Source organism: Sapajus apella, unplaced genomic scaffold (assembly GCF_009761245.1).
Source record: "Sapajus apella isolate SASKATOON/1434 unplaced genomic scaffold, GSC_monkey_1.0 scaffold51, whole genome shotgun sequence".
Taxonomy (NCBI): Eukaryota; Metazoa; Chordata; class Mammalia; order Primates; family Cebidae; genus Sapajus; species Sapajus apella.
This window is the reverse complement of record NW_022436991.1, coordinates 9,675,582-9,697,699: the sequence shown is the minus strand read 5'-3', so window position 1 is coordinate 9,697,699 and position 22,118 is coordinate 9,675,582. Positions and strand designations below refer to the sequence as shown.

The following is a 22,118-nucleotide window of genomic DNA, read 5'->3' as shown; positions in this document are numbered from 1 at the left end:
TATATATATATATATATATATATATATATAATTTTTTTTTGAGATGGAGTATCACTCTGCCAGGCTGGAGTGCAGTGGCATGGTCACAGCTCACTGCAACCTCTGCCTCCTGGGTTCAAGTGATCCTCCCACCTCAGCCTCCCAAGGAGCTGGGACTACACATTCCTGCCACCACAGCTGGCTAATTTTTATATATTTTGTAGAGATGGGGTTTCACCATATTGCTGAGGCTGGTCTCAAATCTCCTAGGTGCAAGTGATCCACCTGCCTCAACCTCCCAAAGTGCTGGGATGACAGATGTAAGCCACTGCACCCAGCCAGGCCAATATATTTTAAGCACTTACTATATTCCAAGCACATTTCAAAGTGTTTCACATGTACCAACTCATTAAATCCTCACCAGCCATGAAGTAGCATCATTTTCATCATCCCTATTTTACAGATGAGATCACTGAGGCAGAGATTACACAACCAACTTGCAAAACTGGGGCTTGAATCTCAGCCATCGGAGCTCTTAATCCCTGTTTGGCATAGACTGTACTTGTGAAATGAAGTCTGGCTATGTACTTTAGGATCAAAAGGTACAATAGGATTTGCAGTGACATGGAGTCTCCCCATTCTCCAGGGCCTGGTCCCCAACTGCACTGGGTGAGTGGTCCACCCTTGTTCACTTCCTCATTTCCCATTCACCATTCAACCCACTGTACTTTGGTTTCTGTTCCACTCCTTCCACTGAAAACTACTCTGGCACAGAACACTGGTGACCTCTTGGCTGCCAAACTCAGAGAAATACTTTTGCCCTCTACCTTGCCTGACCTTTCAACTGTACTTGTTACTTTTGGTCACACCTTCCGTGAAATTCTCTTCCTTGATGTATCTGATGCCAACTCTTTCTGGCTTCTGTTCCTACCTCTCTGCCTCTCTTTCTCCTTTTACTTTCTGCTCAGCCCTTAAACATTGCATGTTTAGTGTTCTGTCTCAGGTCTTGGCATTTATTTCCATGTCTACAATTACCCCCCAAGATTTTCTCCTGAGCTCCAGGTCCACAGCATCCAGCGAATGCTTTCTTTTCACCTTGACTTCTCAAAGCCATAATAAATTGGGTCTGTCCCAAACTGAAGCGGTCATCTTCTCCCCTAGACATACCCCTGCTCTTGGATTCTCTAATTCTGAGCCTGGCATTCCTCCACCTCCCTACCCAAGCTGGGACTTAAATATTAATTTAACTTTTCCGGACCCTTCTCACTAATACTGGCTGTCATGCCCTGTTGCTTCTGTGCCGTAATATCCCTGAAATCTATTTCCTCTGTTCATCCTCACAAGCCATTGCCTCAGCTGAGGTTCACATCATTTCTTTCCAGAATTACTACAAATGTGCTGTCTCCAGTGTACTGATTATACTTCCACCAAAATTACTTTTTGAAAAGTTTCACTACACAGCTTAAATAAACTCCTTTTTGTGACTCCTTTGTAATTGCTACATTCTTTGTCTGGACTGGCTCTTCCTGACTATTTGCCTGCACTTGCCCTTCTAAATTCATCATTTAGAAAGCCTTCTCCAGTAGTTTCTGTCTGGGCATCCATCCATCCATCCATCCATCCACCTACCCACCCACCCATTCACCCATCCATCCATCCATCCATCTATCCATCCATCCAACCGTCCACCCACTCATCCATCTACCCATCAACCCACCATCTATCAATATTTACTGAGGATCTATTACATTCTAAGAACTGAGCCTCAGAACCAGGCAGAAAAGATCTGTTTCCACAGATATGGAAACTGTATTGCAAAGTTGTGTTTACTTTTGTCTTTGGTCAGGTGTGGTGGGTCACACCTATAATCTCAGCACTTTGGGAAGCCAGATGGGAGGACTGTTCAAGGCCAGGAGTTTGAGACCAGCCTGAGCAACACAGCGAGACTCCCATCTCTACAAAAATTTAAAAATTAAATTGGAAGCTACTTGGAAGGCTGAGGCAAGAGGATTGCATGACCCCCGGTGGCAAGGTTGCTGTGATCTGTGATCACACCTCAGCACTCAAGTCTGGATGACAAAGCAAGACCTTGTCTTCAAAAAAGCAAACAAACTTTTGCCTTCTCCTCTTAAAGTGATGAGCTTTGAAGGCAGGAGCTCTGTTGGGTTCATCTCTTACTATTCAGTACTTTGGACACACAATCCCACAATGAATAAAGGAAGTTTTATTTACCAACTGCCTGGCCAGCTGACTGAGCCTACCAGCTTCACACACCTATCAATCAATCAATACATAAATAAAATAAGAAAGGAAGGAAGTCTAGTTTGGTTGGACTTTTTCTTAGTGACCCTCTGCTGACCTCTTCATAATCCTGTCTTTTTATTGTTGTTTTAAATGCTCATAAATCAGACCTAGAGCTGACTGACCCTGCTCTGTGGCTTCCATTTTCTACAACTCAAATTAGGTGTAGCAGAAAACTCACCCATGTCTTTGTTTACCCACCACTGGTAAAGAGAACACTTGCTTAACAATGTGGTGGCTATTTCCAAGCTCAGAGGAAGAAAACAAGAGAGCAGAATTCCTTAGCTCTTGTTAGTTTTGCAAGCTCTAGTATCTCATACCAGTTTGCAGACACTGTGAGAGGCAGAAAAGAGGGAAGAGGGCAAAAGGATAGGGGAAGGATATGCTACAAATCTTGGGTCCTTCTTCGGGGTTATAGATGAAACTGTGTGGGAAATGTCTGGTCAAAATGTTCACTATTGTGCTCTGAGGTTTTGCCAACTGCCAGTGAACAAAAGAATGAGTTGCCCAACTACTTAAGTGGCTGTCTCTTTAAAAAGAGTGTTAAGAGTGGAAAAGAGATACACTCTGCCTGGTATACTCCTTGGTATGGTTGGTGTGGACACTCTCTTTAAATAAGTGCTTTAAAAAAAATAGAGGCAGGGTCTTACTATGTTGCCCAGACTGGGTCTTGAACTCCTGTCCTCAAGCGATCCCCCCTACGTAGCTGGGACTATAGGTGTGTGCCAGCATGCCTGGCTAATTTTATATTTTGTATAGAGATGGGGGTTCTTGCTACGTTGCCCAGGCTGGTCTTGAACTCCTGAGCTCAAATGATCCTCCCACCTCAGCTTCCTGAGTGGCTGGGACTACGGGTGCATATAGTGCACCTAACTAGCTCCTTTAAATAAGTTTTTTATTTTTTATTTTTATTTTTATTTTTTTTGAGGCAGGGTCTTACTCTGTCACCAAAACTGGAGTGCAGTGGTACAGTCATGGCTCACTGAATCTCCCTGGGGTCAGATGATCCTCCTACCTCAGCCTCCTGAGTAGCTGGGACTACAGACATGTGCCACCATGCCTGGTGAATTTTTGTATTTTGTTCTTGGTAAAGATGGGATTTTGCCATTTTGCCCAGGCTGGTCTCAAACTTCTGGGCTCAAGTGATCCACCCACCTTGGCCTCCCAAAGTGTTGGGATTACAGTGGATTACAGCTATGAGCCACCTTGCCCGGCCTAAATGAGTTCTTAACAGTCATTCTATGAAAGAGAGAAAGAGAGAGGCAGATAGATCCTGAAATAAAAAGACCCCAGGGGCTAGGCGTGGTGGCTCATGCCTATGATCCCAGCACTTTGGGAGGCCGAGGCGGGTGGATCACGAGGTCAAGAGATCGAGACCATCCTGGTCAACATGGTGAAACCCTGTCTCTACCAAAAATACAAAAATTAGCTGGGCATGGTGGTGCATGCCTGTAGTCCCAGCTACTCAGGAGGCTGAGGCAGGAGAATTGCTTTAACCCAGGAGGTGGAGGTTGCAGTGAGCTAAGATCGCGCCACTGCACTCTGGCCTGGGTAACAAGAGTGAAATTCTGTCTCAAAAAAAAAAAAAAAAGACCCCAGGCCTGCAAACAAGAAAACTGCATAAGCAGTAGAAGGATCAGGGCCATCAGAGCCCACTCTTCACCTTACCATTCAGCTCCCATTGGGCAAGGCTGACTCAGGCAGGGGTTGGTCTGCAGCTTACTTGCATTTTAGTTGATAGGTATGCATGTTCTCAGTGCCCAATGAGGTCCACAAAGGTCAAATTTGGAGGGAGAAGGGGTTCTTGGTAAACGAGGTAAAATTGACGGCAGTGTGATAGTCTAGACCTTGGATAGCCCAGTGACTTTCCGTTAGGCTTTAATGCAGTTATTGGCATGCTTCATAGGCCTCTAAGCAGCCCAGAAGGACAGATGATAATCTTATCTATTTATATTACTGACAAATATATATAGTTAGTGTGCTAATGCCTTGCTTCCAGCATAGGTTCCATAAAAGCTGGTGTCTTGCTTTTTAAATTCTTTCCCCAAATGGCATCCTGTCCTATTAATCCATACAAAAGACACAAATACAACCTTTTTTTTTCTTTTGAGACAGAGTCTTGCTGAGGCTGGAGTGCAGTGGTGTGGTCTCGGCTCACTGCAACCTCCTCCTCCTGGGTTCAAGCTACTGTCCTGCCTTAGCCTCCTGAGTAACTGGGATCACAGGTACATACTACCACGCCCGGCTAGTTTTTTGTATTTTTAGTACAGACAGCTTTCACCAAGATGACTAGGCTGGTCTCGAACTCCTGACCTCACCTTGGTCTCCCAAAGTGCTAGGATTACAGGTGTGAGCCACCACAGCCAGCCAGAAGATACAAACACAACCTTTAATGTAACTCTTGAAATGAATGGAGTAACCACGGGAAAATCTGGGACCATGTTTCCTTTTGAAACAAATACCCGTTTCCATAAGCTGCACCTCATTGGTTATCCTTGAAAAGAAACTTTCTGTTTTCCTTTCCAAGCCTACGGAAATCTATTCTCTTACCAGGTGCATTCCTATGGATGTGACCATTGCCGTCTCGATCTCTGTTCCGACATCTTCAACAAAGGGATACTCATCCTGCCGATGGATAATCACTTTAGCTCCCGTGGAGGACACAAGGAACGGGTTGTATTCCTCTTCATTTATGTACAAAATGACTTGCAGCCCTGGGAGGATAAGGCAACCTGCTGTGATCAAAGGCTAGGAAAACATTTCCTGGGGGTAGCCCACCTCTCCCACTGCTTCAGGAGCTTCAAATCCAAGACCAAGTATTTCCAACAAGTGACAGGTGGACAAGGGCTAGACTGGAAGCTCCATGAGATTGAAATTCATGCCTGACTTGCTCTCTGCTGTGCCCCACAGCTTAGCTCAAAACAGAGGTTCAAACACAGAATCACCGCCACAGTTCTTACTAAGCATATGTTTTTTCCAAGTATAAGGAAATTGCCACTCTGCCCGAGACATGCCATCTCCTTACAATCCTTTGAGATGGGGAGTTTGGAGCATGGACACAGGGAGGGGACCATCACACACTGGGGTCTGTTGTTGGTGGGGGGTTGGGGGAGGGAGCAAGGGGTGGGGAGATTGGGGAAGGATAATATTAAGAAAAATACCTAATGTAGGTGACGGAGGGTTGGCGGCAGCAAACCACCATGGCATGTGTATACCTACGTAACAATCCTGCAAGATTCTGCACGTATACCCCAGAACTTAAAGTATAAAAAAAAAAAAGAAAAAAAAACCATGCATTGCTGTGGCTGCTTAATCCCTCAAGGCGGTCACCCAAGAAGAGATGAATCACTAATGGTGTTTCTGATCACTGGCCCAACTTCTCCTCCTACTCCTGCTCTTGCCCCTTTCAGTCTTTGCTGACCCAGCACCAGAGTAAACACAGCATCAGTGCACATACTTCACTGGCAAGAAGTAACCTGGGAACTGAGAGTGAAAAATTGCAGAGTCCTGGCTCTGTTATGTTTGGGCTGTGACCTCCAGCAATGGACTTCCCCTCTCTGGGCTTATTTACAAATTGTTTGCAATTGTTTACAAATTGCCCTTGTTTACAAATTGAATGTCAGTATAACTCAAAATTCTCTTCTTTCCATCCATATAGATCCTGCTCATTCAATTGGACCTCAGGCCAGGTCACTCCCTGAAACCTGAAACTCTTCAGGGGCATCTCACTGGATACATGGAAATGCCATAGAATAAACCTGGCTGCATCATCAAGGTGATGATAATACAACCCTTGTCTACTTCTCCCTCCTCATCTCCTCCCACTCTCTCCCTACTTCAATAAGCTCCAAGCACACTGGTTTTATTTCTGTTTCTACAACACATCTGATTCATGTTCTTCCCAAGACCTTTGCCCTTGCTGGTGGCTGGAATGTTCTTGTGTAGATCTTAATATGAATCTTTTCCTCCTTAAATAATCTTCCTCTTAGAGATCTTTCTGGACCTTCTTATCCAAACTCACAGTCCCCCACCTTCCTGATCCCAGCCACTCTGTCTTTCCACTCTGCCTCTTTCTTTTCTGCATAGTGGTCATTAGGATTTGTAACTAGATCGTGTCTGTGTAGTTGTGTAGTCATTTGTTATCTGTCTCTCCCCACAAAAATGTAAGTTTCCTAACAGCAGAGAAAACTTCTGTCTTTTCACTGCTGTGTCCCTGGGACCTAGAAGAGGGCCTGGCAAATGGGAGATACTCCATGGTTGGTAACTGGATGAGTGAATTAGCAGGCTCTATACAGATGGAAAGAAGAGAATTTTGAGTTATTCTGACATTCAGTTTGTAAACAAGGGCAATTTGTAAACACTTGCAAACAATTTGTAAACAATTACAAATAATAGGCCAGGAATGGTGGCTCAGGCCTGTAATCCCAGCACTTTGGGAGGCTGAGGCGGGTAGACCACGATGTCAGGAGTTCAAGACCAACCTGACCAACATGGTGAAACCCTGTCTCTACTAAAAATACAAAAATTAGCCGGGCATGGTGGTGCGTGCCTGTAATCCCAGCTACTCAGGAGGCTGAGGCAGGAGAATCACTTGAACCCAGGAGGCAGAGGCTGCAGTGAGCTGAGATTGTGCCATTGCACTTCAACCGTGGGGACAGAGCGAGACTCCGACTCAAAAAAAAAAAAAAATTACAAACGATTTGTAAACAATTGCAAAAACAATTTGTAAACAATTTATAAAGAATTACAAACAATTTGTAAACCATTGCAAATGATTTGTAAACAATTTGTAAAGAATTACAAACAATTTGAAAAGAAGCCCCCAGAGGGGAAGTGAATTGCTTGAGGTCACGCAGCTCCTCCATACAGAGCCAGGACTCTGCAACTTTTCACTTTCAGTTTCCAGATTACTTTTTCCCCATGAAGTATATGCACTGAATTATGATTTCTTGCAGACTTAGTAAGGGCACAGACTACACGGTGACAAAGGCCAGGATTCCAAGTGTGGATTTCCTTTACGACAGGGCCTTGCTTGTCCTGGTGGGAGTATATCTACATATCACATCATCAATGTGCATGGGACCTTTCAAGAATTCCTTTTGGGCATAAACCAGGCCAATCTGTTCAGTTCCTACCTTCCCTACAAAAGTAATCAAAATGGAACAGTAGTAACAGTAGTGCTGGAAGTTGCAATGGTATTATTTTGAGGGTAGTGACTTATTACCCCTGAAATAATACCATTGCGACTTCAGCAGCAATAGTGGTAGACTGGTAACAGTGCTCGTAAGGGTAATAGTAATAATAATAGCAACTAACATTTACTGCGTACTTGGTATGTGTTATGGCTGAATTGTTTTCTGCCTCAAATTCATATGTTGAAGCCCCAAACCCCAAAGGGATATTATTTGGTGATAGGGCCTTAATTAAGGTGAAAGGAAGCCATAAGCGGGGGCTCTAATCTGATAGGACTGATGCCCTGATGAGAAGAAGAGACATCACAGGCCTCTCTAGGTTGACACACCACAGAGGAAAGGCCATGTGAGGACATGGAGAGAGGGCATCCAGACATATGCAGCCCAAAGAGAGAAGCCTCACCAGAACCGAGTGTGCCTGTGCCTTGACCTTGGACTTCCTAGTCTCCAAAACTGTGATAAATAAATGTCTATTGCCGAAGGCACCCAGTCTCTGGTATTTTGTTATGGCAGTCCAAGCAGACTAACAGAGTGCAGACCTGGTCTTATTCTAAGTCTGTATTTTAAGTCCTCTCAGTAATCTCACATGGGAGATATTATTATTAGTCCCACTTTATAGATGAAGTGCAGTAACTTGACCAAGGTCACACAGTGAGTTGCCAAGCTGGGTTTGGGCTCCAACCAGAATCTGTCATCTGAACTAAGATAAAGGTGCATCTACCCCCCTAATTTGTTCAGCATATCTGGGCTTAACTCCATTTGGAAACCACATGCCCTGCATTACTCACCCCAGCTATGAGTTTAAACTGGAGTAGTTCCCTAGAAGAAGGAACCCCAGTGATGTCCCTGTAGCTCTCTCAAAGGTGGAAGAGAAGTCAAAAAAGAAAACAGACACCGATTTGGAAGGAAGGAGCCAGCATGAACACCGATGGAAACACTGACAGAAAAAAAGGCGTCCCTGGTTTCTGGCTAAGGGGGAGAGATTCTGAGTTTCTGGAAGGCTCCTGCAGCCCCACTGTCCTGCTGCCCCCAAGTCCACTGTTGGAGGACCTCAAGATCTCCTTGTTGCACATTTTCTTACCATATTCGCTGCCCCCCATGGAGGTACTGAGAATGGTCTCATTTTCTTTGTTGTTGAAAGTGTAGCAATTCCCATGCATTGGGTGGTGGAAAAGGGTGAAATTCCTACGGAGGAAGAAAATGGGTCAGAAAGGGATCTCCCCCACACATCTTAGCTGAAGTTGGGCAGGACAGTGCTAATGAAGCCAACTATTTTTAGGGAGATTGGGTAAAAGATGTGGCTCATTATACCCATCTTGCTCCTGACCAAATGACAAACAAGGCCCCTCATCCTGGCTGACACACATGGACATAGAACTAGCTCTCCGCCTTCTGTGTTCTCTCTGAATCCTCTCACCTTCATCTCTATCCTATCTTGGCATTCCTTGTGCCACATCTGCCCCCAAATTCCTCCACTTTTGAATTTTTCAGCCAACACTTGGCATTTTTCCATTCAAATTCCCAGTCCTAGAAAATGATCCCCAAGGAAAGAATCATATCGTCTGTGCCCTTATGTGACTTTGGAACCCAACTCTTAGGGAGACATGATTCCAATTATTCACTTTTCACAATAACCCATCTGTCCCCTAACATATAGACAGGCGAAAGAGGCTGAGTATTTTATTTTATTTTTATTTTTGAGACAGGGTCTCGCTCTGTTGCCCAGGCTGAAGTGCAGTGGTGCAATTATGGCTCACTGAAGCCTCAACTTCCCAGACACAAGTGATCCTCCCACCTCAGCCTCCTGAGTAGCTGGGACTACAAGTGTGTGCCATCATGCCCAGCTAATTTTTTTTTATTTTTATTTTTTATTGTAGAAACGAGGTTTTTCAACGTTGCCCAGGCTGGTCTTTAACTCCTGAGCTCAAGCAATCATCCTCCTCAGCCCCCCAAAGTGCTGGGATTATAGGCGTGAGCCACTGTGCCTGGGCCAGGAACACTTCAGAATGTCTCACCCACTGCCCAGTCACCACCAGGGATCTGAGTGTTATCCTAAAGGTGAAAGGTTTGAAATCTCACGTATTTGAACATAGGCCTTTCTTCCCCTATTCCTCCCTCCTTCTCTTCCTTCCTTCCTTAGAACAATGGCTCTTAATCATCAGTATGTATGATGGTAAATACAAGGTTATATGCACAGTGTATGGCAAAACAGGTACTTTTGTGCCAACCTTGTGGGTTGGGGGTTTCCTTTCTTTCTTTCTTTCTCTCTCTCTCTTTCTTTCTTTTGAGTCTTACTCAGCTTACTGCAACTTCCACCTCCTGGGTTCAAGCAATTCTCCTGCCTCAGCCTCCCAACTAGCTGGGACTACAGGCGTGCACCACACACCTGGTTAATTTTTGTATTTTTAGTAGAGTCGGGGCCTCACCATCTTGGCCAGGCTGGTCTTGAACTCCTGACCTCAAGTGATCCACCTGCCTCAGCCTCCCAAAGTGCTGGGATTTAGAGGTGTGAGCCAAAGCGCCCAGCCATCTACCTTGTTTTTAATGAGTAGTTTAATGAGTTTAAGGAAATTTTGATTGTATGTCATGTATACCTCACTCACTGACTCTAGAACACAGCTCCCATGTAAGCAGTTTCCAAAAGGCAGCATTAGGGAGAAGGGCACCTTTTACTCCCAAGACCTATCATCAAGGCTGTAGGTGCCTGAAAGGGGCCTGGTACTTAGAGCTGCCAGCCCTCAGAGGCTGAGAGAGCAGCTTTCTCTCCTGACCTGGCATCGCAGGATACTCCGTCAAAGAAGCAAGTCACCAGCAGCTCCTCGGCAGAATAGCTCATGTTAATTTTCTTCTCCAGAGGCACCTGTGCCATGATGTTCATGTAGTGCAGCTTATACCATTCCTGAATGGCATTGATCCCCGAGCTGAAGGTGTAGGTGGCACAGTCAGAGGTGTCGTTTGAGCACTGTAAATAAGAGGAGACGTGAGGCTGAAGCCATCGGTCCTATCGCTATTCTTCAGAAGGACCATAAGACTGAGTGACTGAGACTCCAGGTCAGATACTCAGGGGAACAGGCAGGATATCTGGGGCAAGGATGGATTTCCTCTCACTTCTAGGGGCTGGGAATGATCATCTTCAAGCCTCAAGGACCAAAAAGGGGCTAATGAGAAAAGACAGCGTCCTACTCCTGCGACTCTGTACTACTTGCCCACCAAGCAAGAAGTAAAGCCAGCTTCTTCAGGGTCCCCAGGGTTCATCTGATTGATGCTACTATGTTCCTAACAATCTTTCCCATCTCTTATCATATCAACACTCGAGACATCTGGATTCCAGCCCAGACTCTGACACTAGTTCTCTGCAGGATCTTAGGCAAGGTGTTCTGTATCCATTATCTCACCCACAAAATGCTGACTGAAATACCATCCTTCCCAAGCACGTGTGGTAGCTGGGAGGACTGTTTGAAATATACAATAATGAGAGCTTTATAGGGAAGCCATTGTACATTCCAAATGTTCTCATCACACAAAGCCTGGAAACTTTTCTAAATGGACCGATGTCAACTGATTTCGGCTGGTCACAGTGGCTCACGCCTATAAACCTAACAATTTGGAAGATTGTCCTGGGAAGACTGAGGCCAGGAGGTCGAGACCAGCCTGGGCAACATGGCTAACCTCCAGCTCTACAAAAAATAGAAAAATTATCTGGGTGTGGTGGTGCATTCCTGTAGTCCAAGCTACTTGGGAGGCTGAGCCCAGGAGTTCTAAGCTGCAGTGAGCTATGATTGCACCACTCCTGCCTGGGTGACAAAGTGAGATCTTGTCTCTAAAACAAACAAACATATATATAAAGAGTTGATTTTGGTATCAAGAAGAACCTTGCAGATATCCTGTGAAAGGACCCAAGAAGACTTTGAAGTCTCAATGATTTAGAGGAAGGGCCATTTTTCAGGATTTGGGACTATAGCTACAAGGTCACACAATCAGCAATCAAGCCTATAAGGTATGGACATAGCTCCTGTCCTCCAGAGGTGGCTGGACATGGAGAGGTAGGGTGGTGAAGGAGTTTGCCTAGGAAAATCCTAGAATTCATTTTCAGTGAATGGCAGTTCTCAAGGGCCCCTCAGGCCAGGCGTGGTGGCTCACGCCTGTAATCTCAACACTTTGGGAGGCTGAGGCGGGCAGATCACTTGAGGTCAGGAGTTTGAGACCAGCCTCACCAATATGGTGAAACCCAGTCTCTACTAAAAATACAAAAAATTAGCCAAGCAGGGTGGTGCATGCCTGTAATCCCAGCTACTCGGGGGGCTGAGGCAGGAGAATCACTTGAACCCAGAAGGTAGAGGTTGCAGTGGCAGTGAGCCGAGATTGCACCACTACACTCCAACCTGGGCAACAGAGCAAGGCTCTGTCAAAAAAAAAAAAAAAAAAAAAAAGTCCCTCAGATGGGACCAAAAGGGAAAATGAGGTCAGGCCAAGTGCCTCATGAAGGCAAGTACTGCAGGAAACACTGATGTTTTTGCTGTTTATTGTCTGTCTTTTTCCTTCTGGTGCCAGCATCTCAATTTTGCTTTGGAGGAATTTCCTTTCCCCCTCTGGATACAGTCTGGTGAGATTGGCTATGAAGATACTCCACCATCCCTTAGCCAAGGGGTGATTAGGTGATCCACGCTTGACCAGTCAGATGGTCCCAAGATGGAATTTGACTATTAAACATTAACAACAAAACAACAACAAAACTGAAGATATTTGATGCTTCTTTAGCAGCAATATCTGAAATGAATTTTCATCATTTCTTGCTACCTATATCCTTATGTCTGCCCTAATTTCTGCTCTTTGAGAGGCCTCCAAGAGTTACTGGTTGCCTTCTAATACATTTTGCCCTCTCTCTACAACCCCCCCTACTTAAAATCACCTGAGTCAGTTTTAGTTGTTTGCAGCTGAATCACCCCAGGTGAGTGTATTTATTCCTTCCTTCCTTCCTTCTTTCCTTCCTTCCTTCCTTCCTTCCTTCCTTCCTTCCTTCCTTCCTTCCTTCCCTCCTTCCTTCCTTCCCTCCTTCCCTCCTTCCCTCCTTCCTTCCTCCACTCCCCTCCCTTCCCCTCCCCTCTCCTCCCCTTTCCAAATAATTTTACTTTACGTTCTGGGATACATGTGCAGAACATGTAGGTTTGTTACACAGGTATACATGTGCCATGGTGGTCTGCTGCACCTACCAAGCTGTCACCTAGGTTTTAAACCCCACATGCATTAGGTATTTGTCCTAATGCTCTCCCTCCCCTTGTCCCTCAACCCCCCCATTTTTTATTTGTTGGTTTGTTTGTTTTGTTTCTTTTAATGGAGTCTCATCCTGTCACCCAGGCTGGAGTGCAGTGGTACCATCTGGGCTCACTGCAACCTCCACCTCCCAGGTTCAAGCAGTTCTCCTGCCTCAGCCTCCCAAGTAGCTGGGACCACAGGCATGTGCCACCATGCCCAGCTAAGTTTTGTATTTTAGTAGAGATGGGGTTTTACCATGTTGGCCAGGTTGGTCTCAAACTCCTGACCCCATGTGATCTACCTGCCTTGGCTTCCCAAAGTGCTGGGATAACAGGCATGAGCCACTGAGCCTGACCCTACCTGGGTATATTTCTTCCGGTGGGACTATAGGGGATAGTGGCCAAGGAGAAGAGTCCCTGGACCCAGCCCATCCCATGCCACTAAGCAGTGAGAAGGTGAAATCTTACCAGTTGGAATCCCACCACCTGCTTGGACTCGATGTGCATGACATTTGAAGCCTTGTGAATGATGCTCCCGCTGACTTTCCGCTTCCTCCCTGTGAAGAAGTCCCTGACCTTGCCCTTCTCGTCCTGATCGAAGAGCAGCAGTGGGATCCGGTGGGAGAATCTGGGCTGTGCTCCCTCCAAGTCAGAGCTCCAGGACTCTGCTTCTCGGCGCTTCCGGGACTCTGGAAAGCCATACAGGGACTTCAGGGCCTCTCTGGTCTCCTGTTCCAAGTCAGCTAGAAGGTGGCGCACGGCACTGTACCTGCCAAGGTGGGGAGGAAAAGTCAGGGAGAGGGGAGGTGGCCCTGGCAGGACCCTGGTGCTCCTCTGGGCTGTTTTCCATCAACACGTCAGCCTTGTGCCCACCTTTCCCATCTCCTTGGCAGAGGACACCATGCCTTTCACAACTTGCCCCATCCAAAGTGACCCCTGGCCCTGGCAAATGGGAAAAGGCTCATGGGTGACCCGTGTGTGACTTCCTGTGGCTTCACCTCTGCCACCACTGTCTGCTTGCTCTTGGGTGTGTTGATGAGTTTGTCCTGACCAGCATTTCTGGAGTGGTGACTATCAGGTGCCTCCCATAAACCAGCCACAGTGAGGACAAGTAAATAACTGCCAACCAGGAGTCTACCTAATGGGCAGGCTCCTTCTCCACCCAGCTCACTCTGCCTCTGCCCACTGATTGTCCTCAAATCTGTGCTGGGGGAAAAGAGGGTATAACTGTTACCTCAATGACCCCCAAGAACACAAAAGAATTATAAAGGAGTTGCCTGCATGAAACATAATATACCATCTTTTAATTTTCACAAATCAGATGGTTCTAGCCTCCCAAGTAGCTGGGGACTACCTACAGGTGTGTGCCACCATGCCCAGCTAATTTTTATATTTTAGTGGAGAGAGGTTTCACCTTGTTGGACAGGATGGTCTTGAACTCCTGACTTCAGGTGATCTGTCTTCTCTCCTCTCTCCTTGCTCCCTCTTGCTCTAGGCATAGGTAGCAGAGCATGGTGATTCAGAATAGAAACTCCAAAGCCAAACTACCTGGGTTAGGTTCCCCATCCTTGTACTGGCTATGTGACCTTGGACAAGTGTCTTAGCCTCTCTGTGTTTCAGCTTCCTCCTTTGTGAAATGGGGTTGTTGGGAAGGTTCGATGAGTTATTATATATAATAAACACACTCACATATACATATAGATAATTAAATGGCCTCTATTATTATTATCGTTTATTTTAGAGACAGGGTCTCACTCTGTTGCCCAGGCTGGAGTGCAGTGAAGCAATCATGGATCACTGTACCCTGGAACTCCTGGGCTCAAGCGATCCTCCCACCTCAGCCTCCCAAGTAGCTGGGACTATTGAGTGTGTGCCATCACACCCAGCTAATTAAAAAAATGTTTTTAGAGACGGGATCTTGCTCTGTTGCCCAAGTTGGTCTTGAATACCTGGACTCAAGCAATCTTCATGCCTTGGTTTCTGAAAGTGCTGAGATTTCAGGCATGAGCCACTGTGCCTCTATGGTTAATTACATTAGTGTTACTCTATTTATTAAGACTTTATTCCTCCACTACAATATAAGCTCCACTAGGGAAAGACTGTGTTTGAGTTGTTCAGTTCTATATCCCAGAACCTAGTACAGTGCATGACAGTGTACAGATGCCGAGTAAATGATTATGGAACAAATAATGGATGGAAAGAAGAAAGGGGAACCAGAGAGAGAGAGAAGGAGGGAGGGAGAGAGAAAGAAAGAAGAGAACGACCTGGAGGGTGGAGAAAGAGTTTTAGACTTGATCTTGATTTTGAGCTTTGCACCAACTCACTGATGACTCTGGCAAGTTAGTTTCCTTTGATAATCTTCCTCCCCTGCTCTTTTTCCCTTCTCCCCACATCTGCTCTGACAAAGTCTGCCCAATTCAGACCTTCCTCATGGACCAGTTTCCCATAATCCTGAGAAGGACTCTGCTGACCCATTTAGAACACATCCTGCAGAGGATGATAGGGCGGTGCCAAGGGCTGATCACATCCAGGGCCCAGTGATCTCAATTAATGGGGCTGGGTTTGTTCAGATGAGGATTTGGGGCGGCTGAGGTGCTTAAGAAGTCACCTGGGTGTCACTTCTGAGTCAGCCTTGAGCTCACTCATGCTGCAGGGGGAGGGAGCATGTGAGCCTGGAGAGCCAGGGGCGTGGATGCAGATGGGGACTGGCTGATTTGGGCTTAGTATGGGGAGTGTGTAGAGGGGGTTAGTTCATTCAGGGCCTCTTCTAAGTGGAATGAATCCTGTAGCTTCCTCTTCCTGCTCTCCTGGGCTAGCCCATCCTCAGGAGTCATTGATGGTTTAGGTGCCGTGGCTCATTTCTGTAATGTCAGCACTTTTGAGAGACCAAAGTGGCAGCACCACTTGAGCTCAGGAGTTTGAGACCAGCCTGAGTAACATAGCGAGACCCCATCTCTACAAAACCAAAAAACCTTAGCTGGGTGTGGGGTGTGTGCCTATAGTCCCAGCTACTCAGGAGGCTGCAGTGGGAGGATTGTTTGAGCCCAAGAGGTCGGGGCTGCGGTGAGCTATGATTGCACCACTGCACTCCAACCTGGGTGACAGAGTGAGACCCTGCCTCCAAAACAAAAACACAAACAAAAAAAAAATAGAGAAAAAAAAGTCTGGGTGTGGTGGCTCATGCCTGTAATTCCAGCACTTTGGGAGGCCAAAGTGGGTGGATCACCTGAGATTAGTAGTTCAAGACCAGCCTGGCCAACATAGTGAAACCCCATCTCTACTAAAAATACAAAAAATTAGCCTGGTGTGGTGGTGTGCACCTGTAATCCCAGCTACTAGGGAGGCTTAAGGCGGGAGGATTGTTTGAACCCGGGAGGCAGAGGTTGCAGTGAGCAGAGATTATGCCATTGCACTGCAGCTCGGGGAACAAGAGCAAAACTCTATCTGAAAAAAAGAAGAAGAAGGAGGAGGAAGAGGAGGAGGAGGAGGAGAAGAAGAAGAGAAAGAAGAAGAAGAAGAAGAAGAAGAAGAAGAAGAAGAAGAAGAAGAAGAAGAAGAAGAAGGAGAAGAAGAAGAAGAAGAGGAGGAAGAGGAAGAAGAAGGAGAGGAAGAAGAAGAAGAAGAGGAAGAAAATGTCCCTGATGGATTGAAAACTTGGTAGATACAGATTTGGAACTGGGGATAGTGCAGTTTACTAGTGTTAGCAACAAATTAAAATTTTTAGAAAGCACATTTGTAGGCTGGAATCAGCCTCCAGACTGCCAGTGTGTCACTTTCAGGAGGAGCTTTGGGCACTTGTGGGGTAGGGGGTGGGGGGCCTGGCTCCCTACTCGGGTTTCCCTGCTCATGCCTCTTACTTGTAGGGGTTGATGTTGCAGATGGTGACTGCAGGAAAATCCAGCTTCTGGAAGCGGACTTTGATGGAAACAGAGACTGTATAGAAGGAGAAGACGAGGAGGGCGCACTGCCAGAGGATGAGAGCGACAGCAGTCAGTGTGAACCCGATCCAGAGGAGGCGGCGCAGGCGGCCACGGGATACCACGATGCGGCGGCAGCCATGGGTGTTGGTGTTGAGGCAGTACCACCGCATCAGCTCTTTAATGGTCGGCGCCTGAGGGCCTGTCACAGGCAGATTCTTCTTGATTTTGGCTTTGATCTTCTCTCCGGGAGCCATGGAGGATGGGACTTTGAGGTTGGGCGTACTGGAGGGGCAGAGAAGAGAAGTGGGTGAGCCGGCAGGCACTGGCCGGCTAGTGTGTCCCTGGAGGCCACAGTCTGGGAAACACCAGCCTATGTGCCCTTAGAGGCCTCCTTCCTCTGTTCCCTCTGTAGCTTGAACACTTCGCATTCTGAAGCCTTGGCCCCTTCTCCAGGACGTTTGTTTTTGGCCACCACAGCTGCCAGAGAAGCTGCCTACTTTTCTTAAGACCCCCAGGCCTAGCTGTGGAGGGCTGGGTGAGGTGTAGCCTACAAGGCTCTGGCTGGACAGGCTGTAGGAACTTTCCCCAGATTCCTGGGGCAGGAGCTCTGGAAGCAGCCCATCAGCTCTCTTATCAGGCAGGGAGACTTGTGCCTTATCACCTCCAGTAGCCCGCCTTCCTCAAGGGCAGCATTCCTATCTCATTATGGCCCCTGGTGCCTAGCACAGTGTCTGGTACAGAGCAGTTCTTCGCAGATTGAAACCGACAGGTGAAATCTGCCAAGCGAATTTCCTGGCAGCCGTATTAGATCATGTTCCTGGCTGCATTTTCCCTAGCCTTTTCTCTGAGGCTTTATTATAAGTGAAATGATTTCTCTTTCGTTTCTTCTCTTTACAGTCAAGCTCTTAATGTTTCTAGAGCACCTGATGTAACAATAACCCACAACTATTGACCACTTAGTATTTTCCAGGCAGTGTGCCATATTTCCTTGATTCTAAGATACCATTAATTTAGAGAGTGCCCTTGATTTTATAACAGCTTTGGGGGAGAGTACCAGTATCGGAAAGCAAATTACCACATTTATCAATGTACACGATGCATCTCAACTATACAAACTTTACCATTAGAAATAATTTTAGAAATGAACTAATATACTACATAAAAACTCATTTCATGTTTTAATATATGGTCTCATTAGTCACATAAGTCAATTAATCTCCCTCTGTAAGTATACACATAGCCTACATATATTCATGTTGTGTTTCAACAATTCCATGAAATAGGCATGCTGTTATTGTCTCCATGTTACAGAGGTGGAAAATAGGCTCAGAGAGGTAGAATATCTTGTGCAAGATGACACAGCTGGTTAGTAGAGGAGCTGAATTGGAATCTTGCAGCCTTCACCACTATGGTATATGCCTTTGAGGGGCCTGGCAGTGTGCTGGGTGCAGAGAGTTAATTAACAGTGCCAAGAACTAAAGGTAGGAGGAAAGACCCTGAGCTATTTAATTTCCAAACTCTGAATGGTACACGTGACCACTTCCCAAGACTTGTGAGCACTAGTATTGGGGGTGGGGAGTATATGAAAGCTGTGTCCCCCTATGTCTTCTACAGTGACAAAGGCAAATTAGGACATATCCTAGGGTATACAGGATGGTCCCCAGGACCAAAAGGGGCCTGTGTCTGGAACTTTGGTGTGCCCCATCAAGTTTTTTAGGCAGGATTCAGAACCTTCAGAGTTATGTTTTTTTTTTTTTTCCCCACTCTGAACCCATGAAATATGGGCTAAAATTGGAAGCTGGGACAAAGCTAGGAGGCTTCCAAGCTTATGATGCTAGTGGGTTCAAGGCCTCTGATGCAAAGGAAATGGAGTGCTGAGCCTGGAGGTGAGACACCCAGAGCAACCAAACTGCTCCAAACTCTCCACAGATTTAATATGATTTTACTGGGATGAAGAACACCATCTCTGACCTTCAAAATAATGCTATCAGCCTCTGGGCAAGAGGAATATAATTTATTTGGTTTTTATCATTTAAAATATTGCTTATTCTCACCTCCTCCCTCACTACAATCCACCCCCCCCCCAAAAAAAATAGATAGAAAGAAAGAAAATAAATAAATTAGCAAGAATTTGTTTTGAAATCTAGGTCCAGGTTCAATTGCTTGTCAAATAAAACTGCAGCCCTCTTCCATGAGTGTTCAACAGAAGCTGTGATTCTGGAAGCTCCTATCCCCAACTCCAAGGGTCCCTCTGCCCCTTCAGCCCCTTCCCCAGAACTGACCTTGACCCCCAATGGATCAGTCAGCAATGTCAGAGGAGCCCCAAGTGAAGGAAGGGAACCGATCTTGGTCTTTGTGAAACAGATAAAATATTCATATAAATCATGTTTCAACCTCAAAGCAAAACAAGACAGTAGCTACTATTAGATTATGCAGCCTGATCCAATGTGACACATTGGTGAAAGAATGACTCGCTGATACCCAGCACTTACTCCTCTAAGTACTTTGCAGGTGTCGTCTTACTGAATTTTCACAATCTTCTAAGGTAGGTATCCCAACCACCCCCATTATACAAATGAAACAGACGTGCTGACAGGTTAAGTAGCTTTCCCAAGGTCACACTAGAAAGTGGCTGAGCTGGGATTTGCACCTAGGAGTCCCTTTAACGACTAGCTAGGCTGCTCCCCAGTCATTAATAATAATAATAATGATAATAGCAGCAGGGAAAGCAGCAATAATAGCAGCGATCACTTATTGATCCCTTTCTCTACTCCCAGGCATCCAACTCAGTCCTTTTTACACAATATCTGATTCAATCCTCACTATAATTATATGAGGTGCTATTTACTTGGCCCATTTCACAGAGGAGGAAACTGAGGCACAGAGGTTAGGTAATTTGCCCAAGACCACACAGGTAGGAAGGATTTGAAGGATTCTTTAGAATTCCAGGGTCCTGGCTCAAAGCAGAGACTCCGTGCACCCCCCCCCGCCTGTTTCCCATCCCACAGCGCAGGATCCCAAAACTTGGGGAGGGCTGAGAGATTTGCCCCAAGTCTAGCGTTGGATCTTTGGACCCGTCAGTCCCCGACCAGTGCCGGTCCGGGAGGGCGACTCCTGTGCAGAAATCGCTTGAGCTCAGACTCAAGGCCCGGACCCGAGCTCCTCCCGGGCGACCCCGCAGCCCCTGCCCTCCCAGCGCGGAGCGAGCAGGCGCTGTCTTGTGGTGGAGGCCACGTCTGCCCCCGGGAGCCCGGGCTGAAGCCGCTGGAGCGAATCCAAACAGTCCGCTTCAAGTGTTTGCTTCTGTCTGCACCAAGTCACCCCGGAGAAAGCATTTCAGAGGGCAGAAGGAACAGTAGCGGACAGGTCCATGCGACTCACCCCGGCAAGGGAAGGGGGCGGGGGCTGAGCGGGTGCCGGTCGGAGAGAAGAGGCGAGGTGCCCCCCGGGACCCCCAGGCCCCCGGACCCCGGACCCGGTTTCTGAGTGGCTCTTGCCCGGCTCCGTGCTCCGGACCACGGCGTGGGTAGACCCCGGAGAGCTGGACTGCGACCACCCGGGCAAAGTGTCCCAGCATCCCAGGTACCGAGAAGAAGCCACAGGCTGATGCTGGCTCCGCCACCTACCGCGCGGACTGCGTCAGAAGAACCGGCGCCCGGCGGCCGCTCCGGTGCCCAGGACCCCCAAGCTGGTCCGACCCGACCCCGCTAAACTCACCTCTGGGTTCCAAAGGGTCCAAGGCTCGTGAATGCGCGATTCGGGTGCGTCGTTCCTCTGCTTGCTCTCGGGCTAGCATCCCCGGGCAGCGCCGCCAAGGGCTCTTGTGGGACGGCCGGGCCCCGCCCCCTAGGGCCCTGCCTTCCCAGGCCCCGCCCCCACCTGGCCAGGTGCTTTCCCCAGGCCGCCGAGCACCTGCGGCCTCCCAGAGCGAGCCACGACTCCGCAGCGCCCCCTGCCGCCCTGAGACCGCCCTGCGCCCCTGCGTGGCCTGCGCTGCGCCTTCCCGGGCCACCGCGCAGTGCCTGCTGCCGCCCCGAGGCCGCCCTGCACCCTGCATTCCCGCTGCCTCTGCGGCACTGACCCCAAGGCGCCTCGCAGCGCCTCCAGCCCCCTATCACTGCCCCACGCCTTCTTTCCACTCAGACAGTAGGCACCCGTCCTAGCACCAGCAGGAATCCCACGCAGCTTTGCTCCTCCGACTCCCTCCAGACCTGCAGCGTGAGGCCGCTTCGGTGCTCACCTGAGTCCAGCTGTAGGCAGTAGGAGCTGTTCAGCCAGGCCACTCATCCTTCCACCTTTTCAGTTGCTTTTTCTTTCTTTCGTTCTTTCCTCCTTCCTTCCTTTTTCTTTCTTTCTTTTTTTTTTTTAGATGGAATCTGGCTCTGTCGCCCAGGCTGGAGTGCAATGGCTCAATCTCGGCTCACTGCAGCCTCTGCCTCCCGGGTTCCAGCGATTCTCCTGCCTCAGCCTCCTAAGTAGCTGGGATTACAGGCGTGCGCCACCATGCCCGGCTTGATTTTTATGTTTTTAGTAGAGAAAGGGTTTCACCATGTTGGCCAGGCTGGTCTTGAACTCTTGACCTCAGGTGATCCACCCCTCTTGGCCTCCCAAAGTGCTGGGATTACAGGCATGATCCTTCCTTCCTTCCCTTCTTTCTTTCTCTTTCTTTCTTTTCTTTCCTTCCTTTCTTCCTCTCTCCCTTCCTCCCTCCCTCCCTCTTTCTCCTTCCTCCCTTCCCTCTCTTCTCTCCCTCTCTCCTTCCTTCCTTTTCTTTCCTTCTTTCTCTTCTTTCTTTCTTTTCTTTCTTTCTCTTACTTTCCTTCCTTCTTTCCTTCTTTCTTCTTTTCTCTCTCTCTTTCTTTTTTTTTTTTTTTTTTTGACAGGGTCTCCCTCTGTTGCTTTGGTTGGAGTGCAGTGGTGCCATCATAGCTCACCGCAGCCTCCAGCCTGGGCTCAAACGAGCCTCCCATTTCAGCCTCCCAGATAGTTAAAATTACAGAGGCAAGCCACTTGCCTGGCTTCAGCTGCCTTTTTATAGGGACTCTGACAGCTACAATAAATGAAATTAGAAAACTGCAATTGGAAGGGACCATAGAGACACAGCCCCTCTGTGCGGGGGACAAACGGAGACCCAGAGAAAGGAAGGGGTCTGTTCTCACCTAGAGCTTCTCAGATTTGAATGGGCTTAATCACCTATGGATCTTGTTAAAATGCAGATTGTGACTTGATAGGGATGGAGTGGGTCTTAAGAGCCTGAATTTCCAAATTCCTAGGAGATGCCTTGGTTGCTTGTCCAATGGCTGCTTGCCCAGATTGGCAGAAACAGGTCCAGCATTATTGGAGAGAAATTTAAAGAAAATCCTCTAAAAAATCTCAACTGCTTCTTCTAACAATATATGGTGATTGTAAAGAATTAAAACAATAATCTGTGCCACTATCCTGCCCCAAATAAGCATGGCTAACAGTTTGGTTAT

General features: G+C 47.4%; 1 protein-coding gene across 2 annotated transcripts in view; it reads right to left on the bottom strand.

Moving 5' to 3' along the window:
• SCNN1G (sodium channel epithelial 1 subunit gamma) overlaps nucleotides 1-20,476 on the bottom strand; it is a 31,729-nt gene extending 11,253 nt beyond the window's left edge. The window contains exons 1-6 of one of the 2 annotated variants that reach the window (XM_032242941.1): nucleotides 20,362-20,476; nucleotides 16,582-16,926; nucleotides 13,193-13,493; nucleotides 10,244-10,434; nucleotides 8,554-8,657; nucleotides 4,831-4,994 (exon numbers count right to left, since the gene is read on the bottom strand). In XM_032242941.1, the coding sequence (XP_032098832.1) occupies nucleotides 4,831-4,994; nucleotides 8,554-8,657; nucleotides 10,244-10,434; nucleotides 13,193-13,493; nucleotides 16,582-16,898 (1,077 nt within the window). In that variant the 5' untranslated portion in view covers nucleotides 16,899-16,926; nucleotides 20,362-20,476. Of the gene's footprint in view, nucleotides 1-4,830; nucleotides 4,995-8,553; nucleotides 8,658-10,243; nucleotides 10,435-13,192; nucleotides 13,494-16,581; nucleotides 16,927-18,926; nucleotides 20,310-20,361 lie in introns of those variants that run through there. The other variant, XM_032242942.1, reaches the window with a different exon arrangement.
• Between the last annotated feature and the right edge of the window lie 1,642 nt (nucleotides 20,477-22,118).